General features: G+C 39.2%; 1 protein-coding gene across 3 annotated transcripts; it reads left to right on the top strand.

Moving 5' to 3' along the window:
- Positions 1-19,261, top strand: catip (ciliogenesis associated TTC17 interacting protein). 3 transcript variants are annotated; one of them, XM_057856560.1, is made up of 9 exons: positions 392-815; positions 8,887-9,072; positions 10,760-10,815; positions 10,889-10,975; positions 12,683-12,850; positions 13,128-13,252; positions 14,763-14,839; positions 14,927-14,994; positions 16,922-19,257. In XM_057856560.1, the coding sequence occupies exons 1-9, from the start codon at positions 698-700 to the stop codon at positions 17,096-17,098; spliced, it is 1,062 nt and encodes a 353-aa protein (XP_057712543.1). In that variant the 5' UTR covers positions 392-697; the 3' UTR covers positions 17,099-19,257. The 3 variants fall into 3 exon arrangements, with proteins under 3 accessions (XP_057712544.1, XP_057712542.1, XP_057712543.1); XM_057856559.1 differs by having other exon boundaries at positions 386-815; positions 14,763-14,994; positions 16,922-19,259; XM_057856561.1 differs by lacking the exon at positions 12,683-12,850 and having other exon boundaries at positions 1-815; positions 14,763-14,994; positions 16,922-19,261.
- The last annotated feature ends 63 nt before the right edge of the window (positions 19,262-19,324 follow it).

Genomic DNA, 19,324 nt, shown 5'->3' with positions numbered 1-19,324 from the left:
TTTTACATTCAATTGGACTCTCAATGTTATCCAAAGTGCTAACTAAACTAGATACATCATAAACATACATGTGCAACACGAAAATGGCTTTAATTAATACTTAACGACGCGGCAAAGTTATTAGCAGTGAGAGCGCGGAGTGCAGTTACTGTGTGCAGCTAACATGGTAGGATGTGTCTGAGAACTTTTGTACATGTCTTTACATGATGAAAATTAAGTAAATATTCCTTTCTTTATGAAAGTTTGTAGTGTTTACTTTGGAATCGCCGCATTCGCGGCCATTTTTAATGTTACGCGCATGCGCAAAACCCGCAAGGTAGCAATTTTTGATGGGTTGCAAATTTTGTCAGAACACCGGCAAGAAATTTTCTTCCCCCTCTCCCATCTCGAAATTCTAGCCACTTTCACCCACCCCTGTGAGTGGAGGGTGGCTTGACCGCAGTCACGACTGTTACTAAATTAGCCTGCCCACGTACACGCAGCTTTACGGCACTCGAGCTGGGGTTGTCCTGACAACTCGTCTGTGGCCCGCTCTCTATAACATTAAAGAGAATATACGAAAGGGGAGAGCAAAAGACCTGCATATAATGTCGACCGCCACTTGTGTGTCCTAAAGGACCTCCATATTGTCACACTGTTAACTTGGGGGCTCCGTCTTTTCCACCGCTGGGGAAAGCCATTTCAACACAGCACTACAATGGAGGCGCCTGAAAGGGACGATACTCCAGCTCTACCTTTGGCGATGGACGAAGGAGGCAAGGACGTTTCAGAGATAAGAGCCTCTGAAGAAGCCATCATGTTCATAAACGGCATTGGTGAGTCTACGACCCGGCTAGTAGGTGTTCAAGCCTGAAAGCACCGTCACCTGTTTTTGGCACCTGTTGAGATGTTTCTTCCACGACCAACACTTTATTCCGTTTGAGCGTCAGCGCAGCATCGATCTAGGAGCCTAAATAATTTTTGACTAGTTATTTCAGATAAGGTTATTTATGTTTACGTCTTTTAAAAATTATACTATTTAAATTGCAAACAGTGCCTCGACAGCCCTCAGCATGGGCGAGCTAGGCGGTTGCCTATGACGCTATCTAGTGGAGTGGGCGCCAAATTGCTTCGTGACAAAAAATACCGTGGGGAAAAAAATACTCATGCTATATTTTTCTAGAATGTTTTCTAACATATCAAGTACATTTCAATATGATATATAATAGAAATTAGGAGTGTGACAAAATATCGAAATGGTGATATATCATGATACTTTGTATCCCAAAATCTTCCACCATAATAGTGTCTCAGTTAACTCGAAGGCTGCCTTGACGGTGCTCGATACCCAATCCATTTAGACTTGGAACGTTCGTTCATTCGAAACCAGAGCATTCACAGTCATTATGTCAGATTTTCAGGGCATTTATAGGTCACTTGCTGTTCATTTTAGGGCATTTCCAGGTCATTTCCTGTTGAGTTTGAGTCACTGCCTATTCATTTGGGTGATTCCCAGGTCACTTCCTGTTCTGTAACACAAAATGAACAGGAAGTGACCCATAAAATAACCCAAAATCAACAGGAAGTATCTGATAATCAACAGGTAAATGACCTTAAATGGCCCAAAATTACCTCATTGCACGGCATTGGCTGCTACTGACGGCCATAGACGTTCAATCCGTTTGAAGTGGGAGGGATGGCAGCGAATGAACATTCGTTACCTCCTGGTTCAAATGGATTGGACATCTACTCGTGATAAACTCATTCCAATTCACAGCAGAAGCTTGTTTTTCTGTTTATTAGTTGTTTTTAGAATATCCTAGAAGGATTTCCTGACCATGGTATCGTTGTATTGCCATTAGGGTTGTTCCGATCATGTTTTTTTGCTCCCGATCCGATCCCGATCGTTTTAGTTTGAGTATCTCCCGATCCCGATATTTCCCGATCAGATTGTTTTTGTTTTTTTTGCTCCCGATTCAATTCCAATCATTCCCGATAATTTTTCCCGCTCATATACATTTTGGCAATGCATTGAAAGGTGGAAAAGCGCTATATAAGTATAACACCATTTACCATTTACCATTAAGAAAAAAATGAATAAAACTCAGACGAATATATACATTCAACATACAGTACATAAGTACTGTATTTGTTTATTATGACAATACATCCTCAAGATGGCATTTACATTATTAACATTCTTTCTGTGAGAGGGATCCACGGATAGAAAGACTTGTAATTCTTAAAGGATATATGTGACTTTGTATATTGTGACTAAATATTGCCATCTAGTGTATTTGTTGAGCTTTCAGTAAATGATACTGTAGCCATTTAACTGTTCTGCCTAAATGCATGATGGGAAGCGCAACCATGACTGTGCATAGGGGCACCAATTGATATATCTACTCTGCGTTGGGAAATAACATAGGCTGTTAAGAAAAAGATCAACTACTACCATTCTTCCCCACATTGCTTCCCACGGAATTTCTAATTGCTGAGAGAGGGATTGTGAGGCTCTAGCCATTTAAAAAAGGGCTCCAAAGACTGCCAAAATTCACTCTACTCATTTTACGCTGCCTTTTAGCTGTATAAATAGGTAAACGGCGCCATTATAGATTGAACGCAACAATGCGTGAGTGGGTCGTGCAGCGCGTGCGTTAATTGCGTTAGATATTTAGACGTGATTAATTAAAAAAAAACTAATTACCGCCGTTAACGCGATAAAATTGATAGCCCTACTTTAAGCCAAAACTAAAGACTCTGGATGAATATAAGACATTTTGTCTGTAACGTTAAATACAATTAGAAAACGATTTAATTAAAAAATATACAGTATATATATTTTAAAAAGGCATGTCCGATATTTTTTTGCCGATTCTGATACTTTGAAAATGACGTGATCGGACCCGATCAATCGGAACATCTCTAATTGCCATATCGTCAAATCATCGTTATCGTGAGCTTTGTATCGCAAATCGTATCGTATCGTGAGGTACCAAGAGGTTCCCACTCCTATAAGAAATACATGGTGATTCAAAAAGAATGCGCCAAAATCATCACATGATACTTCCTAAAAGAAAAACATCACAAAACGTGATGGACACATGTGTTGAACATAACTTCAAGTTTTATTTAATGTTTTACAGGTGGTCAAATGTGACCACCACCAGCAGTACAGACAAAATCAAGCTGAGAATTCTCCCAAACGCGCTTTAGCATGTCGCAGTCCATTGTCTTGATTGCAACTGTTGTTCCGTATTTCACGTCATCGGTATTTGCTGGACGTGGTGGTATCTTAAAGACAAAGTTGATTGCATGTAACATATGTTATACACAAATTTTGTGTTCCACCACTTCAAGCAAATATTGATTACATGAAAGATTAAATAACAGATGTAATCAATACAGTGGAACGCAACATGCTGAGGTGCATTAGGGAGGAATTCTCATGTCGGCTTGTCCATGCTGCGGGTGGTGGCCATATTTGAGCTCTTTTAAAACACGAAATAAAACTTAAAAATACGTCCAACATGTGTCCAAGGTAGAGTTTTGTAATGTTTTTCATCTTTGACATGGCATTATGATTTTGGCACATTCTTTTTGAATCACCCTGTATATTGGTTATTTTCTAAATGACTTCTGGTCTGAATCAGTCACTGTGAGACAGATCATGGCATGCTGCCCTAAACCTCTTGTTGCTCTTGTTTTGTTCCGCTTGTGCTCAGGTTGACAGTAAAAGGTAAGGATGTCCCGATCGGGAATCGGGCTGATTGCGCCATTTTTAAGAGGATCCGAATCGGGTGAAAAAGATCGGGTTTTTAATTTTGAAAAATATGTTTTTCTGCTTCGTCCTCATACAGCCTTTTTTGTCAGCAGTGCAGTTGGAGGGTGCTAGTAAAGTTAATGATGATTGACAGGTTTGTAGCTTTGATCTGGCAAGTGAAGGGTCTGTAGCTCTACGATCAAAGGTACGAATGTGTCAATCATTGTTTAGTCAAAACTTCGGCGTCTAGAGGCTGTTGTTGGCAGTGTGAGCGTTAAAGTGCTTGTGACACGAAAAAGCATGTTTATTTCATAATACACGCGGTATTTTATGCTCCTGAATGATATGGACCGCTTGGATGTGTGTGGAAGCGATCGCTATATTTATTTAGTTTTTTGAATCCCGCGCCAGGAAAATGAGTGACTTGCGGCTTCGGTCTCGCATTGAGGAGGAGGGCGCTGTGACGTGTACGGTAGAAGACGTCCTCTTCACGCTACAGTGTACTGTTGTGTATGAGGACGAAGGATTCAGCTGATTTTGCGGATTAATACTTTTATTTTTTGCATCACGCCAGCCAAACGGCTGCAGAAAAATCATTCTGTACGCGGGAGAGGCGTATGCGCCTTTTTGGAGTTTCAAAAGGTTCCCATTCACCGTGGATATTTACTGTGGGACCATTGGACTTACAAGGAAGTGAGTAAACATCTTGTTTTGTATTATGTCAAATACGAATACAGTGATTACAAAGTAAACACTATAAAATTCCTTTAAATAAAGGACTACTTACGTTTGATCATTGATAGGCATGTAAAAAGCTATCCTCACGCTCATTAGCAGTTAGCTGTTAGCACGTTAGCTACACAACAATTCCAGCCACCCTCCTCCAGGGAACGAACTGTAAATTGCTCTCCGCCGGGCGGTTTGCCGATCCGCAAAGAAACTCGACAACCGGGTCGTCATGTCAAATAATCCAGGCTAGTTATGTGTGATTTTCCACTTCGAAGACTTTGAAACATCCCTCGGTTCGGGTTAGCATGTCGGCTAGCTGTCACTCCTTCTGGTCTGTTTACATTCTCCGAAGCCGGGGAAGGGAAATGACATATGTCCGATTTAGGTGTCATAAAATATCGTTCGGCAGGTGTGACAGTAAAGGTAAAGTCGACTGTTTTGGCCATTATGGAGTAATTTTGCCATGTCGTCTTGAATAAATGGATTTTTATTATTTTATATTCCATTTAGCACAAGTTATTTGTCATGACCATGCCATTTATTTAGCAATTGGGGAAAGTACTTGGGTAAAAAGAATATCCTGTAAAAATATTGAAGTAAAGAGACAGAAACAATGACATTTTGCTGCTCTCTTCGTCGCGTTTTCCTCATTGTAAATAGTTCCCCCTCGACGGGCTGACTGGTCCTTCTCAAGCCATTTATATAGCTATTCGGGAAAAATACTTGGATAAAAAGAATATCCTGTAAAAATATTGAAGTAAAGAGACAGAAACAATGACATTTTGCCGCTCTCTTCGTCGCGTTTTCCTCATTGTGAATAGTTCCCCCTCGACGGGCTGACTGGTCCTTCTCAAGCCATTTATATAGCTATTGGGGAAAATACTTGGATAAAAAGAATATCCTGTAAAAATATTGGGAGTAGAGAGACTGAAACAATGACATTTTGCAGCTCTCTTCGTCTCGTTTTCCTCGTTCTGAACAATTCCCCCTCAATGGGCTGAATAGTAAAACCGATGAGCCTAGTCTACCGCTGACGTCATCCACCTGTTGGGGACGCTAAAGCCCTATAATTGTAGGCGTGGCTAACCGGCAGATTAAAAGACTAATTTCTCGTCATCTGCGCTTTGCTAAATTGTTGTATATGGTCGAATCGTCTCAAAATATGATTCTAATTCACATAATAATGCCATTTAAGACTTTTTTTCTGGTGTCGTATGCTCTTTAAAGCGTAAGTGAATTTGAGTGGACTCACTCATATGAATTATATAAATGTTATGGAGGGTGATTAAAAGTATAGCATTAAAAGTGATGCAATGAAAATTGTGGGTGCGCCTACATTTTGTGCTGGTGCACCTTAAGAAAAAAGTTAGATGCACCAGTGCAACCAATGCAAAAAGTAAGTGTGGAGCCTTGGCAATATACACTCACCGGCCACTTTATTAGGTACACCATTGCTAGTAACGGGTTGGACCCCCTTTTGCCTTCAGAACTGCCTCAATTCTTCGTGGCATAGATTCAACAAGGTGCTGGAAGCATTCCTCAGAGAGTTTGGTCCATATTGACATGATGGCATCACACAGTTGGTGCAGATTTGTCGTCTGCACATCCATGATGCGAATCTCCCGTTCCACCACATCCCAAAGATGCTCTATTGGATTGACATCTGGTGACTGTGGAGGCCATTTGAGAACAGTGAACTCATCGTCATGTTCAAGAAACCACTCTGAGATGATTCCAGCTTTATGACATGGCGCATTATCTTGCTGAAAGTAGCCATCAGAAGTTGGGTACATTGTGGTCATAAAGGGATGGACGTGGTCAGCAACAATACTCAGGTAGGCTGTGGAGTTCCAACGATGCTTAATTGGTACCAAGGGGCCCAAAGAGTGCCAAGAAAATATTCCCCACACCATTACACCACCAGCCTGAACCTCTGATACAAGGCAGGATGGATCCATGCTTTCATGTTGTTGACGCCAAATTCTGACCCTACCATCCGAATGTCGCAGCAGAAATCAAAACTCATCGGACCAGGCAACGTTTTTCCAATCTTCTATTGTCCAATTTCGATGAGCTTGTGCAAATTGTAGCCTCAGTTTCCTGTTCTTAGCTGAAAGGAGCGGAACCTGGCATGGTCTTCTGCTGCTGTAGCCCATCTGCCTCAAAGTTCGACGTACTGTGCGTTCAGCGATGCTCTTCTGCCTACCTTGGTTGTAACAGGTGGTTATTTCAGTCACTGTTGCCTTTCTACCAGCTCGAACCAGTCTGGCCATTTTCCTCTGACCTCTGGTATCAACAAGGCATTTCTGCCCACAGAACTGTCGCTCACTGGAATTTTTTTCTTTTTCGGACCATTCTCTGTTTGAACTGCAGGAGATTGTCTTAAACCATGTCTACATGCCCAAATGCACTGAGTTGCCGCCATGTGATTGGCTGATTAGAAATTAAGTGTTAACGAGCAGTTGGACAGGTGTACCTAATAAAGTGGCTATGAGTGTATATTGCAACTTTTATTTTTTTTCCAATACTTTTCAGGCCTAAGTAATATATATATTTTATTTTACTTTTTAAGGACTAAAAACTAACAAAATAATCCAGAAATGCAATGGCATTGCCAAAAGATACAAAAACATACATTTTATATGCCACTACACTCTCGGAAAAAGCAGAAGAGGAAGTACTGTGAAAAGTACAGGACTGCATCATTAACTTTATTTTTTTTTATTTATTTATTTTTTTTTTACTTATTTTTTTTTTTTGGGAACAAACTTTTTTTTTCGGTATCGGATTGGGACTCTATTGTCAGATTCTCAAAATCAGGTGACTTGGACTTAGGTGCAAAAATATCCGATCAGGACATCCCTAGTGAAAGGTGTTGTGAATCATCTCACTGTGTTAGTGGCTATTGATAAATGAATGTCTCACTTCTTTTGCTGTCAATACGATATTTAAGACTTTTAATTTGAAAATGTCCAAGTTCAGGAAAATCGGGGCATTTTAAATGGGATTTTATTGCAGGAGGTGGAACCTTTAATCACTCGCTCCAGGTCAACCATAAACAGTGACAGATGTATGCTCTTTAAGTTGTAAAAATACAATATTTACAAAGTATACAATATTTCAAAAAATATGTTTTCATTACTGGGGGGCTTCCTAGCTACACATTTGCCTAGGGTGCCTCGTCACCCAGGACTGCAAATAAGATTTATTATTATTCATGTTGGAATGAGCAGTCTTGTTTGTCAGTTTATGAACTAGAACAATAACAAAATATAATAAGAACATGGTAATTCATAATTGTAATATTTTTGGCTTGTGAAAAAAAATGCCTAAACACATTGCAAATGAGCTTGTTTTACTCCCATTTTCATGTGCTAGCATCGAAGCTCTTAAACTTTTTTACACTCAAAAAGGGGTGTCCAATTAAATTGCCAAAACTGTGGATAGTAAGCTATTTTATTAACAAGGGAGGCTTCTGCTTTTTCGCATAGAGAAAAATAGGTATCGTAGTCCCCCGCCCCTTGTTCAATGTTTTTTTAAAATTTATTTAGAAACTGTTTTATCCAGTACAGGTAGACGCCGGGCGATGACATACCGGACTTATGTGATTTCGACTTTACGACGCCTGGTCTGCCGTTTTAGCCCGGATCGACTGACACTGTGATGACACGAACATTAACTGGGTCACATCCTAGCAAAATTAAACTGTAACATAATGAGATTAAATTGCTAATGGATCATAGAGCCGAGAGGAAGAGAGAGTCCTTCTTTGGAAATGTGTGGTTTATTTTGTTGCCGATGCCGACCAAAAATTATGTAATATCCGAGTTATAAAATCCCGTCCCCCACCCTCCCTGCACAGAGAGCGCCGAGTCGCCAACACAGGACAAGTTTGAAAGTGTCCAACCCGGGTAATTCTCGGTACATCTCCCCGTGTCTGAAAGCCATGACATGGGTAATCCCACATTATACAGGAATTTAGCAGGATATAAGTCTGACAGCTGCTTTAGTCTAATTTTTTTTTTTTTTTTTAGTCGCGTAATAGTAACACCTCTCAGCATTGATGATAAGTACAGTATTTTATTTTTTACTTTACGTTTACGTTTATTAATATGACATAATAAATGTTTTTGGATAGTTATTTTTAGATTTAGGGGGTATTTATGGGTACTTAAAGGGTTCATTCCAATATACGCGGAAATTCGGGTTACGTTGACAGCAGAGGAACGGAACTTGTTCGTAACCCGAAGACTACCTGTATTCCCTTTTATTATTATTTGTTTGATGGAGCGAAATACGAGTGATTAAAAAAACACAGAAATCAAGAAGGAGCCAAGTATTTTTTCACAACAGCTGCATGAAAGTCTGATTTGATTAATGTTTTATATTCAAAGACTCACTTTTTCTTCTTCCAGACCCCATTGAGCTGCCAAAATGTGTGTTTGAGGACTCTCTAGTGACCATTTCTGAAGGTGGACGAGACTTGGGAAGTTTCTATGTGTCTGTAGAGTTTGCCCGCAGAGCCTGTAGGCCATGTATGTTGCTACATGCACAAAGCCAGGGGGCCATTGACAACTCCCCATGTGGGACAACTGTGACGGGTGAGGAGTTTTCTGGCAATTGACATTTCAGGAGTCAGCCTCTTTGTGTCGTTAAAGCAAAAAACTTTAAAATTTGTGCCAGCAAGATTGATTACCAAGGCTGTAGTTAACTGTTTTCCAAATAGCGAAAAACACTAATTTTTTAGCCCAAATTACCCAAAGTGGAGACCTGTTAAGCTTGACTGGAGCTAACCAACCAGGCCACTCAGCACAACATTTTGGGGACATTTACAGGCATTTTTGTAAAAAAATAAATTGCATAGACTCCAACCACTACGTCTCACACTGGTAGCCGCCGATGGTGCAGCATTTTTAGCTTGGCTTGCTATATTATCCCTTTACTTACTGCTTCTACAATGACATACTGACATTTTACGATGACAGTTACGTGGCTCCAACTTGGCTCTTTGCCAATGGAAAATTAAATTGGTTCTTGGGAAGCACGTGATTTGAGCCAGCAGGCACAGCACAAACACTAGCACCGAACAGGTACCTTCTTTCTTTTGTGCTAGTGGCTCAGTCTTCTCCACCCACACAGAGACAAACAAAAGATGAGATGTCAAATTTGTCATATTTTAACATTGCATTCAACATTATGTAGTAGTAAAAGATTACTTTTAGCCTAATGTGGCCTATTAATTTTAGAATGTTTGGGACCTAACAGCATAAAGTTACAACTAAAAAGAGGCTAATTATAAAGACGGAAGTATGCAACTCACAAAGGTATCTTCAAGTGCCCCACTGTGGTTTGAACACAAAGGTAGACTTTGTACAACTATATATGAACAGCGCAGTATTGTATAATAGCTGTGGACATACTGTAATATTTACCGTATTGGCCCAAATAGAAGGCGGCCCTGATTATTAGACGACCCCCTCTTTTCAAGACTGAAGTTTGAAAAAAGACTTTTTGAACACCAAATTAATTTTTATACAGAAAATAATTACAGTGCATCAGAAACAAATGGTTATAACAATATATTTGAGAGAAAAAGCATGTTATTTTGCCTCATTCAAATCTTAATATCTGAACATTTAAATATGTAAACTAAAGTGCGATCACATTTGTAAATGAAACGCTTCAGTTTTTTATTTTATTTAAATAAACAAATCTATTGTGATGAAACAATAAAATTGCAATAACTGCATTAATAATCAAAGTGAGGTCTAACTGTAACTGTAATCTTGAAACAAATCTGAATAAGGAAAAACGTTGCAATAAAATAATGCAAACTGGTTAAACTTGAGAGTATATGAGATCTGTCATGACAGAACATCGCTTCAAGGATATCTGGCGCCATCTAGCGTCGTGAATGGGGAGAGTAGCTGAGATCTGTCATGACAGATGAACATCGCTTCAATGATATCTGGCGCCATTTAGCATCAAGAATAGGTATAATGTCTAGACCGCGACTATAAGACGACCCCCTCTTTTTTTTAGTCTTATTTCAATGCAAAAAACACAGTCTTATATTCCAGCCAATACAGTATCATAACTTGATGGAAAAGATGGTAACATTAGTCATTCATATACAGAACGAACGTACTGTATAGTGAGCATTGAGCGTGTTTCTCATCATCTCACTCCCTTCGTCACACATTAAAAAAAAAAAAAAAAACTCGATCATTGTCATAATGTGAAAATAATAATGAAAATGTATTTTTTTTATTCGTTTTTGCATGTAAGCCTATCTTACGGCTGACCTTGAGGTGCTGGAGGAAGAACATCACGAGTATGTCAAGGTAGGTCGCCGAGTGTACTAGAGGGAACGCGATGTCTGTTGTACCTTTTAAATACATTTGCATTTCTTTTTAGCTGAGCGATCACATTTTGGACAAGAGGTGTCATATGGTGCAACATGATGGAGAGATGAAGATTAATAAAGTTACCACTGTTGGGAACGTGAGTTACAACAAAAGTTGAACCTAAAGTGTTGGATGACATGTTATTTGTGGCGCTGTCGTTCACATTTGATTTTGCATGCAAAACATTAGTGACAAATCAGCGCCAACAAAATTGTCTGCTGTCTGTGGTGGCCTTAACAGTTTCAGAAGAGAAACGCGGACCTAGTAAGTTTATAGCCAGAATTCTAATTTTGGGACAGTGGAATTATAATCCGTGACCTTTTTTCTGTACTGTAATTCTCGGACTATAAGACGCTACTTTTTTCCCCTTCATTTTGAGTCCTGCGGCTTATTTGTTGATTTATTGAGTTGAAAGGTCACACTTTATTTGACAGTGGTGTCATAAGACTGTCATATGACCATCATAATTATGAGATGACACTATCATGGGCATTAATAAATTTATGTCCAGCTCAGATCTGTTACATCCATTCAAAAGTGAGATAATTTGCCGGATGACACAAAATTATATCTGTCATAAGCATTTATTGATGCTCATGGCACTGTCTTGTCATAATGATGATGGTCTTATTACAGTCTTGTGGCACCACTTGTTACTGAATACCATTACTAGCAATTCATGAAACAACTGGAATAGTAACTGAAGAAATAATTAGCACATAACAAGATTTTTTATTGTTATTTTCATTTGTAGCGCTGCAATTCATGCTAGGAGGCGTGTTGGACGACAACAGTGTTGGCAGCAGAGATTGACTGTCTCCCTCAAGGGAGCAATGATGGCCAAATGAAGCTTTTTGGAGCAATGAAGCTTTTCAGCCAATTGGTTCAAAACTTCATGGTTGTTAATTGGTCGTATAACAGTCTTATGCCGCTGTCAAATAAAGTGTTACCGGTTAAATATCTCATAACACAGTGAAAACAGCTGCAGTTCATAGTCCAGTGCGGCTTATCTATGAACAAATGCCGTTTTTGTGTCAAATTTGGCGGGTGGCGGCTTATAGTCAGGCGCACCTTTTAGTCCGAAAATTACGGTACTTGCAGTGTTCAAGATTTTTTTTGAGGGGGGTGTTAGGGGGTTGTGTTTTTTATCAGCGCCTATTCACAATAGAGAAAAACTGAGATCAGTTTTGGATTCCGCAATCAAAGATGTGTTGAGACCAGCTGTCAGACCGAAAACACCAGGTTTCTTTTTTTTTTTTTTTTAAACCAAATTTTAGCCCAGTGATTCACAGTTAGGCTTCCTAACAGTCTATGCTCGTCTAATTTTAGTGCTTGTTTTACCTGTGGGTGGTGGATTTCAATTGGAATTCAGACTCTCGTATGTCCTGCGATATCAGTCAAATCTACCCAGGGCCTTCATAATCAGTATTATTGGCTGATGTAGTTTAAATTACTGTCTCCATGAACAATTCGATTTGAAACCTGTCCTCGTATTGCATAGATCACTAAATCTGTTAATAAGCATCCCGGTATGTTTTATTGAAATTGTGTGTATGTTGTTTTTTTTTTCAGTTAAATATTGATTCTGAAATTCATTTGACATACATGGCAGAGTTATGGCTGTTCTATTTTGTTTTTCCTGTAGCATTCGTGGTTTCTATATTGTGCACTATAATTCTGATGTTAAGAGGTGGATTAGGTCGGGTAAATCCCCACTAAAGCCTAATTTACCAAATCCAGTTTTATTAACCTCAAATTCTACGTATCTGTAAAATATTTTGTGTTTCTATGTGCGTGTGCCCAGGAGGTGACAACGGAAAGTGTTTCCTATTCCATGTCTGCTCTCAGAGGACTTGTAACTGAGGGTTCCAACTTCTTGCTCATGCGTATTATTGCACTAAGGAAGAAAATACCTGAGCATATGACTCTCATCTCCTTTGATCAGAAATTACAAATCGCCCGCACTACCTTTGTAAGTCATTACAAAAACCTCTGTTGTTGTTTTTTAAAGTTCACGGTATGAATAAAAATATTCCGACTCCTGGATATACTGTATTATTTCTATCAGAAGGGAAATTTGGACTACTTTTGGAGTACTCTAAACTGTGCCCTTTGATTGACTGGCGGCAATTTGGTGTTGTACTCCACTGTGTCACGCGTGTATTAAAATGAAGTACATTGCAAGAATTTTGTTGATGTGGAAAGTTATTTGTGAGGTTTTGACTGACTTTTCATTTCTTTATCATTAGCGAGGGCTAGAAGAGAAGCTGATGGAGATTGATGGCGAGACTGTGGAGGTATTCGGGGTGGAGAGAACTGTTCATTGGCTGGATGAAGACCCGACTACATGGCAATGCTACTTTTTGTCTGATGGGTAAGATCCATTTGCATGAATGCATTCATTTTATTGGAATCTTGGTAACATCTATATCGCACATCCCGGCAAGCAGGGGACCTATCTTAGCCTATAATAGACCATAGGGTGTACTTATACCCCACATTTGCATCATTCCATTTTATTTCTTGATTGGTCAAGAATGTATTCAGCACTTTAACTCTTTAATAGCTAAAGTCGCAAAATTGAGAAAAGCAACATTGCTGACGTTAACAAGCCAGAGCAGCAAACATACGGCCGTGGCACAGGTGGTAGCTCAGTTTGTCCTGGGATCGAAGGGGTGGTGGTTCGATTCCCGCCTACAACTGCCCACTGTCAAAGTGCCCTTGCAGCACCATTGGTTTCTGATTGTGTCCATGAAAGGGTAAATGTGATCTTTTGTAAAGCATTTTGGGCATGTAGATAAATGCGCTCTATAATTCTCTATGTAAACTCCATTTACCATATGGTGCCTCATACACTTACTAATTTGCACCAAAAGATGGCAAAGATCTGCCCTTTCAACCCGAGTATCATTTGTGGATGTCCTTTATATCAAGATTATTTAGTTTATACTTTTAGTTTATACTTTATAGGGTTTAAATCTTGCCCCCAGTCCAGCAGCAGTGGTTGGAGTAGAGTTCTACCGAGAGCCTTACCATGCTTAGAGGATATTTTACCATTGAGGAAGTAGTTCATCGAGTAATGGCTGACTCGGATTCTGAGGAGGAATATTCATCCTCTGATGAAGATTATCAGTCGTCCAGTCAGACAGAAAGTGACGCTGTCTCTGTCCAGATCAGCATGAAAGTCCACAAATGTCCCACCCAAAATGTGGCCCAAACTCAAAACAACATTACTTCAATCAAAAAAGTTGTTTCAATAAAAAAAAAAAAACGACTTCTTCAATCAAAATTAAATCAAAGAAAAATAATTTTCAAATGCTTTTTTTGTCTCAAATTTATTTTTGCATTCAAACACATTTTTTGTTCGATTGAGAATATATATTTTGATTGAAACGACTTTTTAAATTTTATTTAAACACCTTTTTTTTATTTGATAATAACGATGCCAATCTACCTCTATAAACAAGCAGTACATACTTTAGCCAATTGGAGTGGCAGGAGTTATAATCATGTGATATAACAAAATTGATTTTTATTTATTTATTTTAATATTATTATTTTAACTGTGGTGCACAAAAGTGTTAACACCAACAAAATTGTGAAACTGAGTTAGCTATAAAGTAAAGGCCGTAGGATGCAGGAAAAAGGCTGTAAATATGAAGTTTCTCAGGCACGCACAGTGCACTGCGGAGTTACAAAACTATTGCATACTGAATTCCACTGTATTACTATCTATTGTTCAACAACGTGTGAAAAATCTTTACTCCATAACCAGGTCTTGCTCTTGAGACTTTTTGTCCTTTCAAAAAACAAACAAACAAACAAACAAACAAACAAAACACTTAATGTCATAGAGTATAAAGAAAGACTTTTTGTCTCCCTAGGCATCTTGCTAGCAGACTGCAGGTGGGATCTCCAATTACTATGAGGTTGTTGCAGCTGCCATCACAAAAGGAAGAAGGTACTAGCACAGCCATAGTGTATACTAATTCTAGTATAAAATTGGCTTTGTTTATGTTTTGTGTTTACTCATTGTTTGTTTTTTCAGCATATGAAAAAATCCCCCTGGTTTGGGAAGAAGATATACAGATGCGTTCAAAGTTCTTGGACAGAAAGGTAAGAATGAATTTTCAGCTCAGGTACAGTGGGGCAAATAAGTATTTAGTCAACCACCAATTGTGCAAGTTCTCCTACTTGAAAAGATTTGAGAGGCCTGTAATTGTCAACATGGGTAAACCTCAACCGTGAGAGACAGAATGTGGGGGGAAAAAAAACAGAAAATCACATTGTTTGATTTTTAAAGAATTTATTTCCAAATTAGAGTGGAAAATAAGTATTTAGTCACCTACAAACAAGCAAGATTTCTGGCTGTCAAAGAGGTCTAACTTCTAACGAGGTCTAACAAGGTCTAACGAGGCTCCACTCGTTATCTGTATTAATGGCACCTGTTTTAACTCATTATCGGTATAAAAGACACCTGTCCACAAGCTCAGTCAGTCACACTCCAAACTCCACTATGGCCAAGACCAAATAGCTGTCGAAGGACACCAGAGACAAAATTGTAGACCTGCACCAGGCTGGGAAGACTGAATCTGCAATAGGTAAAACGCTTAGTGTAAAGAAATCAACTGTGGGAGCAATTATTAGAAAATGGAAGACATACAAGACCCCTGATAATCTCCCTCGATCTGGGGCTCCATGCAAGATCTCACCCCGTGGCGTCAAAATGATAACAAGAACGGTGAGCAAAAATCCCAGAACCACACGGGGGGGCCTAGTGAATGACTTACAGAGAGCTGGGACCACAGTAACAAAGGCTACTATCAGAACACAATGCGCCACCAGGGACTCAAATCCTGGGAGAATGTGTTATGGTCAGATGAAACCAAAGTAGAACTTTTTGTTAGAAACACAGGTTCTCGTGTTTGGAGGAGAAAGAATACTGAATTGTATCCGAAGAACACCATACACACTGTGAAGCATGAGAGTGGAAACATCATGCTTTGGGGCTGTTTTCCTGCAAAGGGACCAAGACGACTGATCTGTGTAAAGGAAAGAATGAATGGGGCCATGTATCGAGGGATTTTGAGTGAAAATCTCCTTCCATCAGAAAGTGCATTGAAAATGAGACATGGCTGGGTCTTTCAGCATGACAATGATCCCAAACACACAGCCAAGCCAACAAAGGAGTGGCTTCATAAGAAGCATTTCAAGGTCCTGGAGTGGCCTAGCCAGTCTCAAAATCTCAACCCCATAGAAAATCTGTGGAGGGAGTTGAAAGTTCGTGTTGCCCAACGACAGCCCATAAACATCACTGCTCTAGAGGAGATCTGCATGGAGGAATGGGCCAAAATACCAGAAACAGTGTGTGAAAAGCTTGTGAAGAGTTACAGAAAACGTTTGGCCTCCGTTATTGCCAACAAAGGGTACGTAACAAAGTGTTGAGATGAACTTTTGGTGTTGACCAAATACTTATTTTCCACCATGATTTGCAAATAAATTCTTTAAAAATCAAACAATGGGATTTTCTGTTTTTTTTTCCACATTCTGTCTCATGGTTGAGGTTTACCCACGTTGATAATTACTGGCCTCTCTAATATTTTCAAGTGGGAGAACTTGCACAATTAGTGGTTGACTAAATACATATTTGCCCCACTGTAGTGGTACTATCATGACACTTTATCAGGTAGAAAAGCACGAGCTACTGGTATCCAAATACAAGTCTGAAATACTTCCTTTACAACCAAAATAACTAAAGGTGCACCTATTTATCAGTTGGCCGATTGATTGGGGCTGATTTGATGAAATTTGAGGGATCGAAGATTGGTTATATTTTTAGAGATCAACCTATCTTGTTCACCGATCGCATCTAGCTTCAGTTGTCACCCCCAAAAAAGCTCAGTTGCATTTGGTCCCGGACATTTGTGACGTGACGAGAATAAAACTCAGCCGTTGTGAACGCAGTTCAACATCTCTGTGTTCCGATGCTGGATTTTTCTCCAAACAAATGTGAATATTGTGTGTGTTTCTGGCATTGTTGCAGGAGGAGCTGAAGGCTGATCACGCTTCATATTTGAAAGCCAACCCAGAGATCCGTGCGCTCATATCCGACTTCCTGCAATTCTTGCTACTCAAGAAACCAGATGATGTCTTCCAGTTTGCCAGAGAATACTTCTTTCCCTTCACTTCGGACACAAATTTAGACACCTCACCACACTGAAATCTTATCTAATTTTATCTTGCACTTTTACATACATATAGTTTATATACATAGTGACGAGCAAAAATGTTTGCACCCCTTGTGATTCTGCAAGTTGACCCACTTAGAAAATAGGTAGAGGTCTGAAACTTCAATTATGGATGCACTACCACTTATAGAGACATACAGTAATCTTAAAAGAAATCCGGAATTCGTATTGTATGATTTTTCAATCATTTATTTTTAATTTAAGAATTTGTACCCCTGAAAAAATCGGTGCTAATTTTTTAGCGCAGAAGCCTTTGTTTGCAAGTACTGAGTTCAGACGTTTTCTGTAGTTTCTAAAACAGGGATTTTGGCCCATTCCTCCACACAAATCTTCTCTCAATCTGTCAGGTTTCGGGGCTGTTGTTGAGAAACACGAAGTTTTAGCTCCAGCCAAAGATTTTCTATTGGATTGAGGTCTGGAGACTGGCTAGGCCACGCCAGAACATTGATATGCTTTTTACACAGTCACTCCTTGGTCAGTTTGGCTGTGTGCTTCGGATCATTGTCATGTTGGAAAATCCAGCCACAACTCATCTTCAAGTCTCTGACTGGGGGAAGGAGGTTTTAGCTCAAAATCTGACAATAGATTTCTCCATTCATCCTCTGATTTATTCAGTACAGTCGTTCTGTCCCCTTTGCGGAAAAGCATGAGGTTTCCACCCCCATACTTCACAGTGGGGATGGTGTTCTCGGAATTGTATTCATTCTTCTTTTTCCTTCACACATGTTGAGTAACGTTTGCTCCAAAAAGTTCTACTTTAGTCTCATCTGACCACATGACATTCTCCCATGACCCATTTGCAATATTCAGATGAGCCCTGGCAAACTTCAGATGGGCCTTTACATGTACTGGCTTCGACAGGGGAACCTTCTGAGCAATGCATGATTTTAAACCATTTCACCATAGTGTTCTACTGATAGTACCCTTTCAAACTGTGCATTCAGCTCTCTTCAGGTCATTGACCGCCTCCTGCCGTGTAGTTCTAGGCTGAGCCCTCACTTTTCTCATCATGAGTGATGCCCCACGAGAAGAGATTGTACATGTAGCCCCTGTCCGAGGAAGATTATCAGTCATGTTTAGCCGTTTGCATTTTGTAACAATTGCTGCAACTGTTGATTTATTCTCACCAAGCTGCTTTCCAATTGTCCATAGCCTTTTCCAGCTTTGTGGAGCTCAACAAATTTTTCTCGGGTGTCTTTAAAAAGCTCTCTGGTCATGCTTATGGTAGCAGTTAGATTATGACTGACTGTGGAGTGCACAGGTCACAATAAATGAGCTCAAACAGGTGGTGGGTGGGTGGTTACTCATGGGGTAAAGGTAGACTTTTTTTCAAGGTAGACTGACAACTCTTTGAATGTCATAATTATTGCTGATTCGTAGGGGAACAGATACTTATGAACCCCACTAAATTACCGATGAAATTGTTTTTTTTTTTAAATCATAAAATTTGAGTTCCAGATTTTTTTTTAGAATATGTCTCTATAAATGGAAATGCATCTATGATTGAAATTTCAGACGTCTACCCATTTTCTAAGTGGGTGAACTTGCAAAATCACAAGGTGTGAAAATACATTGCGACATTTATTTGATTTATATGTGTGGAATATAGCATGAAACTGTGTCAAAATTGTATTGATTTCTCCAGCTACTTTCTGATTTATAAATTCTGTTCATTGTTTAATTTTTCTGAGTTTAAGAGAGTTTGTATTGTTTACTGTACGTATTTGGAAAGTTGCTAGAGTTATTGGAAAAAACCTTCAGATGTAGAGCAAATTTAGATCCCTCATTAAATTAACTTTTTTTTTTTTTTTACTAAGAACTGAGAAGATCTTATCGTTTGTTTTGAGCTATCTCTCTGGAATCTTCATATGGAGAGCAAGAAATAGAGAAACATGAAAATTTTATTCCAATTCAGGTTCTCAACCCTCACGCATTGAGAGGATTTCTCACGCATTTCAGGTCATTCTCAGGCCACATATTGTATTTCTGACACCACAAATATAACTCTGACTATTGTCATAATAATAAAAATTAAATTATACTGGAACACATGTATAAGAGTAGATGTCTGAAGGTGTTATTCGCAGTGTAAATAACTTCTCTGGTGTGCTCTATTGTAGTGGACGTGAAGTGAGTGATTTTGTCCTCTAAAATACACTTAACTGGTTGAATTCTTGACTGATTTACAAAGGATTAGT

This window comes from Corythoichthys intestinalis, chromosome 14 (assembly GCF_030265065.1).
Source record: "Corythoichthys intestinalis isolate RoL2023-P3 chromosome 14, ASM3026506v1, whole genome shotgun sequence".
Classification (NCBI taxonomy): domain Eukaryota; kingdom Metazoa; phylum Chordata; class Actinopteri; order Syngnathiformes; family Syngnathidae; genus Corythoichthys; species Corythoichthys intestinalis.
This window is presented reverse-complemented; position numbering and strand designations above follow the sequence as displayed.